Raw genomic sequence first — 16331 nt, 5'->3', positions numbered from 1 at the left:
TAAGCACGAGTCTGCATCTTGTATATTTGTGACTAGTAAAGGCATATTGTGTATGTATCATATACATATATGCGCATAATAAAAGTACGATTGCTTTAGAGTATAAGAAAATAGTTTATCACTGACTAATTAAATAGATAGAAGTGCTATCTTTGGTCAGGATCTCGGTTAAATAATAGTTTAATAATATTTCTGTGTGAATTTTGTATACCTTATCCAACTCAATAAACACTGTAAGCCGATTATTTGTTGGTCTTAAAACACAGTTTTCGTTAAAACAGTAAATCAACTATATAAATCAATTTAACTTTTTGATTATGAAAATTTTTTTTAATTAGCGCGCAGTTTGCTGAGTTGGACACAAATACTCATGTTTCATTTTATTAGTGTATTAAGAAACTGTACGCACAGTGTTGTCAAAATATTATTTTAAAAAACAAGAAAACAAAAAAGTGTTAATTTTATTTTTTTATTATATTTTTTTTATATTGTCGCTTGTCGTTGACTAAAAAGTTATTAACAAAAAAAATTTTATAAAAAAAACGTAATTTTTACATGGGTATGCAATTTCCACACAAAAAACGAGGTCCACTTCACACCACCCGGTGCTTACAATAATACGGAACGAGATCTATCAAAATCTTAAAAACCCCGTTAATTAAGCCGAACAATTAAAATTTGATTGTCTCGGAAACTAAGCATTTCCGCAACTCCGTACTAGTGTTTTTTAAAATATCTATTATCTTATTACTTTGTAATCTTAAAATCGTTTTTCGTAATGTAATAATGCGAAACATAATTCCTCGTCAAGTGCGTCTACTTATTGATATGTTCTAATAGCTTCGTCAACACTATTTGTTATTCCTGTTAATCCATAAAAAGGTTATCTGGCAAATCATCAAAGCCCCAAAATGTATTCTGGCGAATCGTCACGTGATTTAAATCCTTGTCCACTGCTGGACTGTCCACTGTTGTTTACATTGGATCTGCATATATGTAGAGTGATTAAAAAATATGAAAACTGTTAATGTAATTAGAATTATAAAATTATATTGCAGTCATGTACATTATCAAATAATATTATTTAACTCGAATAATATTATAACATTTATAAAAGACATACGTTAAACATTCGATTGATATATTGTACAGTCTCTATATTTTTAAATGTTAAATTTTAAGTTTTTTGTATGTTAGATGTACACAACAAAATATATTAATAATTCAAGATGAATAAAAGACTATAATAACTCAGATGCTTACCCCTGTTGATCTTCTTGATTTCCAAGAGATTGGGGATGTATATTATCATGAGAACTTAAACCGGCATAACTTTTTTCGTCTACAGATTGTTGTATCATTTTATCTGCGTTATTATCTCCAGCCCTTTCTTCACATCCTGAGCATTTATTCTTATCATGAGATTTAAAGTGAAATTCTAAGACATCTATTCGATACATTTTAACTTTGTAATGGCAATTTTGCGATTTGCAGTATGCATAAGAGTTTTTGAATGTGAAATATTGCGACCAGGTGTGATTAATTTTTTGTTGTATTTCGGCTATTTTCTCTTTATGATAACGATTTAAATGATCCTCTATGGTTTGTCTAATTGCAGTAAGTAACATGCCACAAAGATAGCAACGTGCAATATACCAGTCATCTTCTCTTGAGAAATGCCGCCAAAGTGGGTAAGTGTCGTTTTTCCATAGTAGGACATCTTTTTCAATATGCGTATAATGAAGTTTAAATAAATGATTTTTCGCAGTGGAAAATTCTCTCTCAATAATGTTATCACTTGCACAAAGCTTACATTTTACTTCAGTATCGTTTAATTTTTCGAAATGTTTCCATATGTGTTGATACGACATTATATCTGTTCGATATCACGGAGCGGGTAGTACTAAATATGACATATCGATTATCAAGAGAAATATTCGGTGAGACTGTTTGAGGAAGTTCTAAGATACACATGTATACCTTTTATACTAAACATAAATATTGATATATTGTTTGAATCTTTCTAATAGTCAGTTAGCTTTGTTTTTAAATTACTTGATCGTAATTTGGTCTTTGATATTTATTATATCAAATTTTTCAACTCTTATTAACTCTTATAAGGTAGCCTTATTGATGGCCTTATATTCGGAGGAAAATGTTGATAAAGTAGTTGTGCTTTTATTTCAGAGTGCTGATAATATTGTGCAACATTTTACGCAGATACCAAACATTATTTTATACAATAATTTTGTCTGTAACATGTTATTTTCTATAATTCTTATTTTGACTAAAGTAACATTAGTCATTTTTTAGATATAACCATTTGCATCTAATTGTAATATCTAATTGTAAGCTCAACTCGATGCCTGAGATATAGAGACACTTTCGGTCTCGCTGCCCGTGTTGCGGGCGTTTACACTTGGCGTGAGACACTACCGTGTGTCTCTTGATAAAAAAAAAGATATAATAAAACATAAATGTGTGAAACAAAACTTTTTTTTTTTTAATGTATATTATTTAAATTATTTAGATATGATGATAACTTTGCATGCTCTATATTTCTCATACTCGTTAATTATAATATTGGTGTTTTATTGACGTTTTATTTATATTGCGGAATATATTCACGAAAGCGTGTTACATAAATTCTTCCTTCGTACATACAATCACGAAGAAAGTTAGAGGTTAAGATTACACGTGTAATTTACGACGTGGCGATGATAGCCCCGAAGAGAGCTATGGTGAAAATCGATATGACGGTAACGATGATCCAATAATACTCTTTTTGCTTACCTTGACGCGCGGGCCCCACGACGCTCAGCTCCAGATTGAATCTCGAATCAGTGATTCACGAAAATGACGGAGACCGAGAGACCGAAGACGAATTCTCGTTAAATCGACGACACACCGCCGTCTCTTAAATCATCGCGACGCCGCGCCGCGCCGCGCGAGTCCATCTTTTTAATTATCGCCACGCTGCCATGAGATTTCGCGCGTTTCGAATTTTGGTAGTCTCGCGCGATTTACGACGTGCTGCGACGAGATAATCGCGCCTCGGGTCCGTCGATCGTACCCGCCATTCACGATTTACGAAAATGACGGTGACTCGGGAGAGAAACGGACTCTCGTTAAAACCGTAACACGCACTCTTGTCTTATAAATCATCAACCTCTGTGACCGTTTACAAACATATAAAACAAAAAACAAGGTGTAACATTGCGGCATGTAACGGCGGCATCAACTGATCGATGCATGTGAATTAAGCGACCAATCAGAGAATTGTCTCAACGATCCTAATCTGCAATGACGTTCACAGCTATATTACTTTTCAAAATTGAATGAATCCGCGGTTACAAATTCGTCCACGAGAATAATATATCTTTGTCACATTACGTTACAGTGGATCAAAAAAGTATTTATATACACCCAGTTTTCTTACAATAACTTTATTCGAAGGAATAATACATAAATATACGAATTGTGTCCATAAGTAACTTATTTTATATATTGTATGTACTATAAATTACTTATGGACACAATTTGTACTTATGTATTATTCCTTCGAATAAAGTTATCGTAAGAAAACTGGGTGTGCAAATACTTTCTTGATCCACTGTACGTTGTTCGGGGCTGTAAGGCTTTTTTAAATTATCAACCGTTCCGCGCGCCGCTGCGTCTGCGCAACCGAATCGGCGCGCACTTCACGCGGATAGCATTCGGGTAGCATTCGTGTCGCGTCACGTCGCGTCGTTTGCATTTGCACGCTCATTACTCGCGTTCGGCCGGCGAAAAGAGTTCCGTGGTCCGTTTAGCCCGATGATCAATGCGGGAGCTTATCGAGCATCTTGTCATCGTTGTGGTAAACGATGTTCGACGGTGCGAGGGCGACGGACAAGCGGGACGAAGAGGCGGGCGCGGAAAGAGAGGGACGCGGAGGAAGATCGTGAGATAGCGGGCGGATCAGGTGAGATTGTTGCACGCGCAGGTGGACAAATTATCCCCGTGATACGCGGTTCTCCCTCCCGTCGTTTACGTTCTCCTTCTCTCTTTCTCTCTCTCTCTCTCTCTCTCTCTCTCTCTCTCTCTCTCTCTCTCTCTCTCTCTCTCTCTCTCTCCCTCTCTCTCTCTCTAGCTCTCTGTCTCTCGCTCGTTCGCTCGTTCTTCCCTCCCCAACCCCCAAGGTCTCGGGACCGAGCGAGCGTCCGAGCGACGACGCCGATGAGCGCGTTTATATAATGGCGCGGCGGTTTGGCCCGCTGAAAAAGGAGAAACGATTCCTCTTCGGAGCTTCGAGGAGAGACCGAGATGGAGATTGGAGACAGGGAGAGAGCGAGAGGGTCGTGGCCCGTGAGAGATAGCGCGAGCGGCGGTGCATCGAGTGCAGCAAACGAAAGGTACGGTGATGCAAGTCGTGATGAGGAAGGAGAAAAGTTATGGCGGCAGGAGGAAGGATCGGGGAAGAGGGAGGGGTGGAGGAGAGCGAGGAGAGCGGCGGCGAAGGACGCGACGGTAAAGAAGGAAGGTATAGAAGCGGCGTTTCACGGCCAGATACGGCCTCCGCGCGGATCCGCCGAGGAAGGTGGATAGGTGGGTACACGCAACGTGGATACACCCGGGGATACGGGAGGCCGCGCGGCGGTGTAAATGCAATCAAGAGGGCCTCAATTAGACCGTCACGCCGTACATCCCTCATCTCAAAAGTCTTCGGCTTCTCCCGCTTCTCTCTCCCATTCCCCCTCCTAACCGCTACCCCAGCGCTACCCCTCGGTCCCCGCCGCGTCGATTTCGCGAAGCAGGGGAACGTACATCGGGCCTTATTACGAGATAAGCGTTTTCGGCGAGTTTCGGTTAGAGATGCGCGTGTACTCGAAAAATATCGTCTCTTACGATAACGCGAGTAAGGGATTTGATAATCTAGAAGTACCTATATAAGCGCTTCGAAGCGCTTTTCATTGAGTCGATGTTTCCGTAAGTCATTCGAATCCGAACTTCCTGTGAGATGCACCACGATTGTGCGTAGAATTAATTAGAAGTTTTCGTACTTTTTTTAATTAAAAAAGTCTAACGAGCAACGATTTAAATTGGTATATCTGTTACGACAGTAAAAATTTATATTTATAAATTATATTTATAAATAAAAAACAATATATATATATAGGCAATCTTAGTAAATAAAACTATATTAATAAATAAATGTTTTTTCCGAAAAAATTAGATGTTATCTAATTTAATTTTATTCAATCAGAAAGAGACTAGTATTGCTTTGATCCCGTTTTGTGTGTGTTTCAAACTAATTTTTTTAATATACTTTTTTCATTCTGCGCCATATATGATTTGACATTACATTGATTACGTACTTGTACTATAATACGTTATTATAAATTGCAACATAATATTTTGCTCGTTTTGCTCCTTATTGCTTTATTACTGTCGATTTCGCGGAGAAAAGCGAACTACATTTATATATTGCTCGTAAACAAGAAGAACGGTGCCGCTGTCATTATTGTAGTGATCGCAATCGAAAATTATACCTCGATTGTTCGCGAATAATCGATCTGTCACAATGTACTTAACGATCGTTTCGTCGCATTTCGCAGGTCATCGCATGACAGATATATTACATCTAATAAAATCTCACTTTGTGTTATAAATATCCGAATACGACAATACATCTTATCCGTGGTATTTCGTGATTCCAATAATTTAAAGAAATGTATGATATTTTTGAGGGATTTAAACTTTGAGAAAGTACTTAATGGAAATTCGCTTATTTATTATATCTCTGCAAATTGCTCGAGCAATTTGAAGTTCCTCATATTCAACTTCGCGACAGACACGTTTTCAAATTTTACTTCTTTATAAAAGTAAGCTTATGGATTGTGTATATAAATATATATATATATATATATATATATATATATATATATATATATAGTGTGTGCTTTACTTTCATTTGAATATTTTCTTTCCAGATTGTGCGGACATTCTTCGAACCAACAAGGGACTGTGAGGAATTTATAAATTCATTATAATCGGTGAGTCTTTTGTTACTTTTCTAAACATTAATAATATAATTTGATCAATTATTACAGAAAAAACATATATCATAGAAGAGAGATGTTTTGAAAAATAAAATAAATATTTGCAATGATTTAGCATTAGATTAATAATTTTTCTATGGTTGACCGTACAATAAATACAAATATAATATATTATTATTCACTAGTTTTAAATATAATTACAAAAATTAGGAAATAATATGGATTATTTAAAATAATATATATAAACATTTCTTCACATCGATTTCTGTTTTTCTGCAATAACTGATTGTTTCAAAAACGCGATAACAGAGCGATTTACAATGACATATAAATGCTACTGTTGTTTCCGTGCATCTATTTCATATAATTGATCCCCTTCTCGCTACATAACAATAACAACTATGCGAAATAAACTTAGGATAATCTGCAATTATTTTCTATATTGAAAAATTTTATTATGGTAAAAAGAAAATTGATCTATAAGACTGCAGCTCACTTTTACGGTGTCAAGATGAATATTGTAAAATCAAATCTTTAGTTTGTTTTTTTGCCTTATGGCGGTACCTGGTATACCTTGTATTCGCCTCGGTTTAACAAATTTCGTAACGAGTTATTAAAACTTGGCGGCCCATCTCGAGAGGCGGCGTGGCAGGAAACATGAAATCGAATGCCGTTGAACGAAGGAAGCCGGGAAGTTAAATCGAAGACCCCGAGAGATCAGACGACCGGTTAATCTGCATCCATCGCGATGATAGGCGAGCTCGAACACCGAGCGGCTCGCGGGGGTTGGAGGTTAGCGGGGGCGCCTTTCACGTTAACCGAGTTAGTTATGAAGAACCCCGTAATTAGGGATTGTTAACCAGATAAAGCCTTGCGCGTGCTGCGCGCGAGGATACAATAGAGCAGAAGAGAGAGAAAGAGAGGGGGGGGGGAGAGAGAGACAAAGAGAAAAAAGGAACATTTATTTAAAGTGCGCCGCTTTTTAAGTTTATATTTATAGTCGTTACATGAATTTCGTATTAAAAAGTAGGTATATCATGTAAGATACTCAAAATAGAGTTTCATATTTTAAGATACAGATTTAATAGTCATATTTCATTTAGAAGTCAACTAAGGATATATATATCTGATTATAAAAAGCGGAACGATTATTTCCTAACGCGATATTTGAGGCTGCTAAAATACTATTTGAATGTTACGGAACATTAATTCCGCAATATTACATACGCAATGAAACAGTTATTAAACTCACGTTACAGTTTTATTTCGCAGAATTTTTCTGAAATTTACACTTTCTCTTTGTACACTCAATTTTTAAATATTTACTTATACTTTTCGGGAAAGCTTGAGATTATTTAATTTATCTATCACCGCGTCACTGAAGATAACTCGACGTAGATCCAAAACGTATAGATGCAGATTTAAAGTTTACGTATTAATTTATTATGTGCGTGTGAAGTTAGCCCCCATAAAAAAAATAATTTTTCTATAGCTTAATCTATTGTTCATCGTTTGCACTTTAACGGTATTAACAAAAGAATTTTGGGAGTGGGACCAATTTTATATTTGGAGGATCCCAAAACTACGAGTAAACTGAACTGAAATATAGCCTTAATCGATACATTTTTACATGTTTACGCATTCATATACAATTCGATTTTTCGTTTGCACATCCATATGAGAGATCAAAAATAAATCATATACATATTATAATAAATTGATATTTTTTGGCCTAATTGTGAGTTAAAAAATATATAAATTGTTTTCTTAAATATTCATTGCCTTATTCATTAAAATGTGTTTATTTTTTATTTTACGATTTATTTCCACATATCAATGTTGAACAAATATAAATACAATATTTACGGCATATCTCAATAACAATTTTGTATGTAAGAATTATATTATTATTATTAGGTGTAGTATATTTAAAGATTATTTTTACAAATCTTATAATAATTTATTCTACATAAAATAGATATTACGTTTAGACTAGAATTATAAATATATTTGAATTTTAATATTAGAATATTAATATTAAAAATATCTAAATTGTTCTAAATCCAGAATATGATTAAGAATTGTAGTAATTATTTTGAATATTGTTAATATTATAGTATCTGAATATATTTCATAATTCTAATACATATAGATATATGTTGCAACACTGATATATGTTTGTATGGATTATATAGCACGTTACATAAGATATATAAATGAATTGATCACAATATATGAAAAAAAATCATACAACTAGCGATCAGTGTTGGGCATCAATCAATTAAAGCTTTAATCGATTAATCAATTGATTAAATATTTAATAGTGGCATTTTAATTGCGATTAAATTTAAGTGCAACTAATTTAGTTTGTTACGTATGTATATTAATTACAAAAAGGTTTAATTTTTTTCAATTATTTAGTAATCACATTACATTAATAATGAATTACAAATCAGAATTATTACATCATGCTATTTTATCGGAACTTCTTTGCCTCTTTCCTCGTTTGTCATCTTATTCTATTATATAAAAAAAGTTTTCGCAAGGACATACAGACAACCAGTAAGAATATCTAATCTTTAAAATAAGTAACACATTAAATATCATCTTTACGATAAAAATCAATTGTTAATTGTACTAACAAATAAAATTAACAAATAATTAAATAAATAGTTTTAATTGCAAGGACAATTAACAATTAATTAATTGCAATTATACTTTTGGTAAATTATTGGAATTACCTTTTACAAAGCCCGAATCAACCATTTTTTCGAGTTTTTACTTCATATTGATATGATATATCGTCTTAAAACAATATTATTTAACACTGACACTGTTTCTCTTATGGAGATGTCATCGAGTTTTGTCGTGGTGACGTCAGAAGTCCGTTTAAATGTGACGTTTAAATGTGACGCTTTTTAAAACATTATTTATAAAAATTTGGATTAACATAAAAATATATTTATAGCAATTTTATATTTTTTACATTATATATAATATTATATATTTTTTTCAAAGCATTTTAATTTTTTGTTTTGTACCCAATTAATGAGCCGATTTTTTTCTTGCTTAAATTTAACTGCTTATGTTTTTCAATGTGCTTTTTTTTGTTCGCCTATTTCGAAGAAAATGTTGAAAAAGTTGCACTTTTATTTCAAAGTGCCAATAATATTGTGCAATATTTCACGCGGATACCGAAAATTATTTTACACAATAGTTTTGTCTGTGACATAAAATATGCAATAGTATTGGCTATAATTCTTATTTGGGTAAAGTAACGTTATTTTACAAAACGATTTTCTTACAACAAACGTGTGTATATTATTGAGACACGATAAAGCTATTAGTCTAGATTCAATTTTAAAAATATATTTTAGACAAAAAAACATAAAAATATGAAAATAAGATTTAAATTTATCTCTATTAAATTTTGCAATCGAGGCGATACTAACATTTTTGTAACTCTAGATATTTAGGGTAATTTGGAATAATTTAAATATATTTGTTAAATTTTTGTTATGGATACCAACAAGTATATTCTAAAACTAATATTAGACGTACTTTTGCTTCTTATGCTCTAAATCAATTTTATCGATTAATTAAAAATTGCAAAGCATTTCTTCGTTCTTGAAAGTCAAATCATCGAGAATGAAAATAGATTATTAATTCTGCAAAAGTAATACGAGATGTTTTCAATATAAGTATAATGCAATACAGTTTTTTCTCATTCAAGATTTGCTTTATTGCAATTTGAAATATATCATATTTTTCGTCAACTTTTGGCTGCTAAAACCTATTTTTTAACATAAATCTCCATTTAATTCTTTTCTTTACGCCACCTAAATGTGAGAGTCTGTGTGCGAAGCCTTTGCAGTACTACTCTGTTTCTCAGCTACTTTCATACTTCGAATATAACTTTCTTGTCATTTCTTGTCATTGCCATTTTTCTTCCCGCGGATTGCATCTTTCAGAGGACCACAAAGAGATAAAAGTCAGAATGTGCAAAATCTATATTGTAGGGTGGTCTGTCTTTTCTCACTTACAATAAGAGATATAAATATTCGATTTTGCAGATTTATATGGATGTCGAAAGATCGCACGTCCATCAATTTCGTTTTAGTCGTGAACAGAAATCTTTTTCTATTTAGTTTGAAGTTAATACTCAACTTTAATTCAAATTTTATTATAATAAATTTAAAAAATGAGCTTTTATACTTACTTGCACAGATATTCTCCAAACATAGTTGATAAAAATTTTAAATTTTTAATCGCTTGTCAAACGAAACCTATTTGTATCCGGATATTGGAATAAACAGTATATTTCTCTCTTAACCTGGCCTCTGATATTAATCCATCAAAAGCGTGCAATTATCTTTTCTTCCATTTTGTATTTTCAAAAAGAATGAACGTGGAGAGGGAACACGCACGCATAAGCGTGACGTAAATAGATATACGGATCCATTGCCTTCATCACTTCGGTTATCATCGAAAGCGGTTCGAACGATAAGCCATGGTAAACGAAAGGATAATCGACGCAAATTACGGCCCAGAATAGATCGGTAATACGCGGACGAACGGCAAAATCGATCGGCGGAGGCGTGTCTCCTCTTCCTCCTGCGTGATCGATCCTCGATCATTCGGGCCGCGTTGTCGATCCCGCGCGGCGCGATCGGCATGCAGACCACGCAGCTAACCCGATCCCGAATTCATCGTGTCGACCTGGCCATTAGCAAATTACTACGGTGTAAACAGTATCGACGGTGCCCGCGGCAATCGGTGAATCGCGCGTATATGCGCGTGCACATCCCGAAAAGATGTAGAAAGGCAGCGGGCGGAGGTTCAGCCAGTTAGTTAGTATAAACCGGTGATTACGGCGACGTTTTACACCGGCTCTAGCCATCTAATAACCGTTTACATCAAAATGAATTTAGCGATCGGCAGCTGTTATCGTTTGCGCCGCAACGATCTGGTAAGTCCGTTTTCTTCGGAGATGCATTTGGAAAATAATCACTTATTCTTTATTATGATCATAAAATTAATAAAATTGATAACATGCCGAGTAACCATGGCATGCGGTCTTGTCTAATGTGATCTTGAATAAATCATTTAAATGCAGAAAAAAGTCTAGGAAAATAAAATCGAACTTTATCAAATGAAATCATAAGATCCGTGAGAAGTAATTATTTTTTTTGGCTATTATGATTAATAGAAAAAAAAGAAGCATTTTGTGAGACACATAATAATCCGAGATGCCTTTTATTCCATTACGTACTTTGGAACTTGCATTCGTCACAATTACGATATACGAGCGATATACATAGATACAGTTGAAATATGCAATTTAAGCGAGTAGTTCGATACTTATTTAAAATTATCGCAAACTACGTAATAACATACCGTATACGACGGGTACGTAACGACGTTCGTAAACTTGCTCCGACGTACCGCGATAAAAACATTTCCAAATATTAACGTCCGATTTCTAATACCATTCCTCAATCAGCCGCCGATAATATCATGATTTTCCGGCAAATTTATGATCGCGATCAATGTATATCAATGAAATTCCATGAGATCACCCCAAGTACCAACTCGGTATTCGTTCGATGCTTGATATCGTTTCACGGCATATATATCATTAAAATCCGTCCATCGTGCGTTTAGTTGCAATCGAGTTTAATGGCGATAGCGGTCGGCGTCTGTCCATGCACGTTCCCGTTACCACGCAGAATTGAGCGCCTGGTAGAAAAAAATTGTAATATCTTATAACAATGACTTTTTTGACGTATTTGAAATTGTTTTCTCTTGCGGGAAAGGATTTTACGTATCTTTATAACTAGAACTACCAAAACACTGACTGACTTGTGATTTTTATCAAATTCATAACAATATATTTTCTAAGAAATCTATAAGATATTCCATGACCTTCGTTGTAATATATAAATAATTAATTTACACACACTTTCCTTCTTTATCTATTTTTTTAAATATATTTAAATAACAGGAATAGATACAGGTTAATCGGTTCTAGTATTGAACTACGGAGTTGAAATCCCGTAAGAAAGTAAAATCTACGAAAGTTAAGTTTCAGTAAGTCTTTCGTATCATCTGTCGAGGATTCAATCCGTGTATTTTTATTTTAGACGACCTAAAACGTTTTAAATTCGTTGCTGTACGTCAGGCTCGATCGGCGAGCCGATTTGTCGGCAGAATATTCGATTTATCGACCGATCGTTAGCGGACCTTTTTCAGAGCACGCTCGCGCGTTGTTACACGTCGGGATACGTTACTAATTAGCTGACGCCCGTTAATGGCCCGGGACTCCATTAAACTGTAAAATATTTAAATAACTCGTCGGCCGGGCGTGTCTGGCCGCGAATTACTCGCCGTAAGTCAATCCCAGAGAACTCCCCGAGTGCGGCCTTTCGAGAGAGAAGGAGCATTTAATGTATGTGCGAGTTAATGGGGTATTTTTCGGGAAGCTGACGAGCCCGTAAATTAATATCGCTATCCGACGCGCATCTCCTTGCGGCGCGGCGTGATGGCGCGGGCATTGAGAATTAAACTCGCCGTGTATTTTGGGGGTACTCGAAACTGTGGATGCACATAAATAATTTGCCCATCCATTTAATTGTAACAACAAAACAATTATTCTAAAAAGAACAAATATCCTAATGCTGTTTAATATTCATTATTTTTCTTTATTATATTCACAAATGATACAAATACAGCCACAAGGTGACCGTCATTAAATCGAATATAAAAATTTAAACTTATCAAACTTCACTCTTTGGTAATGGAAGGTTTGCTTAATAAAAAATGCATTCTCTTTTATTGTAGTCATTTATTCATTGTAAAGAAAAGATAAGAAGGTAATATTAAGATTAAGTATATACAATGCACGTGGGTGGTTCAGTTTCAGAAATATAGAAAGCGGATTTTCGATCTCAAATTCGATTCTGATCATAATTCTATTATCGTAAAAGACGGAAGGACGTGAATGAATTTATTTTCTCGCACTCGATACATTGCCAGGCTCGATTATTACGTTTGCTGCTCGAATTACGAGATCGATAATGTTCTAAGGATTTTAGATGGATCCTTGATGAAGAAATTTGAAATGAGAACGCCAGCGACAGAGAAAAGTAGCTGGACTGTCTCGGTACGGTTACGTATGCGTGTCATTTTGTACATTATTAAACCGGGACAGATGATTGCAAGGTCTTGTTCAAAATGACACGCAGATCGTTATACAGTTATTTACAAGGCGGCTTACACGCTAAGTATGCTTATGCAGTCGTAAAATCTATAGCAATTAGTGTAGAATATCTGAATTGTAAATAAAGTATATATAGATTTATATATATAATATATATATATAAATAGTATCTCTCTTTCTCGCTTCTCACATTGTCTAAACGTGTATATAACGTATCGTGTAAAAGTAAATAAAACTACACGGTTTTGGGTTTCATGCGCGATCATCGATCAACGCTGTGTGAGGATTTATTGCGATCGCGACGAAAAGGAGCGAAGATATATCCTGGGACAGCAATTCCTTAATTGTATCTTTTCATAAAAAGCTCGCCTTTTTCTATTTCTTACTTTAGTTAATAGTCTCTAAAATTCCGACTTTCCGTCGCGATGCCGATTAACCTCCAAATGGACGGACACTTTTCGATGATCTTTACATAAGGATCACTTTGGAATCGCGAATAGTTACTATCGTCTTCTTCTAGCCAAAAGAGAACGGTCTACGCGGCCTTTAATCAATCCTAGCAGATTCAAGAAGCTACAAAAAAATGCCTAATTACATATCGAGAAGCGTTATATATTATGTATACATTTATGTAAATTTACTGAGAAAATTTATTAAGTATAAACAAATTTTATAAAAATTATAAAATAAGACAGAGAGTAATCAAATATTCCTAAATCAATTCCTTTCAAAGAGAGAATTCTTCTGTAAATAAATTTCAAAATTTTATGCTCTAAATTTCATATTAAGTCAAAAAGTAAGGATTTATATAAAATCTACAAGTTGTGAATTTCTTAACATTAATCAGATACCATATTACAAATTGTATTCATATATTCGTTTATACGCTGATTTAATATTTATTACACTTATTTACATTATTTGCGAAAGAATGATCTTAACAGAGTCCACCGTCTATTCGGAACTTGATCCTGCTAGGATTAATATATCCGTGTTTCGCGCATATTTAACGATCAGCGTCAAGATAATATCTCACATGTCTTACAATAAATTGATCGAGTAAGTAGCTTATAAAAGGAAAATTTCTTTTCGCACCAAAATGGTAATGCGCCTTGATAAATTTATCGTACAACATGTATGATACTAGTCTAAATAGAGGCTGACGCGGTTATCGACTATGCGAACTAATTAAGAAACGTACCTCTCGGTGCATGCGAAACAGGTTCAAATGATGTACCACGCGATACACTTGCGCGAACAAATCCCTCGATTCGTGCAATTCTATTAATTCCCTCGCATATTGGAATACTGTAAACTATATACACATGCGGTGTATGTACACATGAGTAACGGTAATTTTACTCTTCCTTGCTTTCGTTCACATTGTTCCGCATTCCTTTTTGCTTCATGTTATGGAGCGATGTCATGGATAATACCTAATAAATGATAAACAAAAGGAGAAAATGGCACCGCAATAAATTTTTTTTCGTTAATCATTACGTTTCCGAACTATTAATTTTAAAAAGAAGATAATCTAAAGCGATCTCTTTCCACTTTTTTTTTAAATTTTAAATTATTCTGATTGAATCGAATTATTTGATTATTTAATTTTTTAATTGTTTAATTATTTAATTTGATACGATCAGCACATAAAATCAAAAGGATTGCGATTAGAGGGATATATGCTGAATATTAAGATAAAAACCGATTGGTATAGAATATAGATCAATAGAAAATATAACAATTTTAATTTCTATCTCGTAGAAAGATGATGTACAAATTGCGATTCTTGAGAATTTTGTTCAATCATTCACACTACCAATTTTCTTGAGATATTGTTTGCCGCGCAAAACGTATTGAAAGTGAACATATTAAAATCATATCGTTCGACGATAGACTTTTTGATGGAAAACGGAACTTATCACATGCCTTTCACATTCCATCTCTTGATTTTAAAGAATCTGCTTCGTTTAACAAACGTGCTCAGGCACTCACTACGTACAGTTCGTTTGCCACGAAACTCAATCACACATTTTTCTAAGTTCGTCGCGATTATATCAATAACGGACCGACCGACAACACTTGAATCACAGTCTGACCAATGTAGCGTTACATGATCTAAAATCGCCATATATATGTATATATATAGTTGAATATCACATTCGCTGTATTTGCTGCGTGCAACATTCGATTAACTATTTTGATATTTTGTTGAGAGCCTGTGTCACACATTGGGCAAGCACTGATTTAAGTGTGTCTAAGACCTTCGCGAGTTCACTCACTTGACTCAATCTGCTGGGCATTCCCCGTGTGGAAGAACGCCCGATTTCCCTATGACTGATCCGAACTGATTTAGGACAGACTCGCGCGCGTTGTCTGCCGCATCCGAACGACGGTGTTTCAAGTTTCAACTTATGAGATCGCCATTCTTACGCAGCATCTCCAAATGCATCTCGTACTCGCGGGCCTTGTGTCTCAGCGAGGCGATGCTGTTCGTCCTTCTGTCGATGTCTAGTCCCACGCTACCCGTAGGCGAGCTCTGCGGTGAAGTGGCGGTCGGCGGCGGCGGGGGTGGCGGTGCCACCGGGGGATGCGACAGAGCGATCGCGGATGATGGTGGCAGGGGCGGGGGTGGCGAGCCGCGCATCAGTTTCGGCCGCTGCGCTGCCGATATGTTCGCCAGCAAGTTCTGGAAGGAGGCGGACGTGTACGGCAGGGGCATGCCGGGCGGCAGCAGCGGTGGCGGGGCCCGATGATAGGGATGAGCGGCGTAACTACCGGGGAGGACCGGGCCGTGACCCAGTGGCGGATAGCGAAAGGCGTCGAAGGGCTTCCTGTGAGAGAAGTTGACCAGGTGGGCGAAGGGGTTCGGCAAGGTCGGCGCCACGACCGCCGACGGTGGTGGGTACGGAGTGTACGGATGCGCTTGGGGCCCGACCTTTTCCTGTTTACGCCACTTGGCCCGCCGGTTTTGGAACCAGACCTGGAACACATGATGAACGAGCGGTCTGATTAGGCGCCGTGTCGTTTCGTGGAAGGCTCTTAGGCCGCGACGATAACAGCGGAGCCCG

At 35.7% G+C, this 16331-nt stretch overlaps 1 protein-coding gene and 1 long non-coding RNA gene across 2 annotated transcripts in view; both read right to left on the bottom strand.

Moving 5' to 3' along the window:
- Positions 1-496: 496 nt before the first annotated feature.
- On the bottom strand, positions 497-1888 carry LOC143904519 (uncharacterized). Its single transcript, XR_013258932.1, has 3 exons — positions 1657-1888; positions 1264-1399; positions 497-986 (listed from the first exon to the last, which is right to left on the bottom strand). It is a non-coding gene; the product is annotated as an uncharacterized LOC143904519 (long non-coding RNA).
- An 11741-nt stretch (positions 1889-13629) lies between these two features.
- The window catches only part of LOC143904498 (aristaless-related homeobox protein), a 151530-nt gene continuing 148828 nt past the window's right edge, over positions 13630-16331 (bottom strand). The window contains exon 4 of the mRNA XM_077419231.1: positions 13630-16243. Coding sequence (XP_077275357.1) covers positions 15668-16243 — 576 coding nt within the window. The 3' untranslated portion in view covers positions 13630-15667. The remainder of the gene's footprint in view (positions 16244-16331) is intronic.

The sequence above is a fragment of the Temnothorax americanus genome, unplaced genomic scaffold (assembly GCF_048541705.1).
Source record: "Temnothorax americanus isolate GAGA-0224 unplaced genomic scaffold, ASM4854170v1 Scaffold53, whole genome shotgun sequence".
Taxonomy (NCBI): Eukaryota; Metazoa; Arthropoda; class Insecta; order Hymenoptera; family Formicidae; genus Temnothorax; species Temnothorax americanus.
Note: the sequence above shows the minus strand (reverse complement) of the source record. Positions and strands in the feature narration are given on the sequence as shown.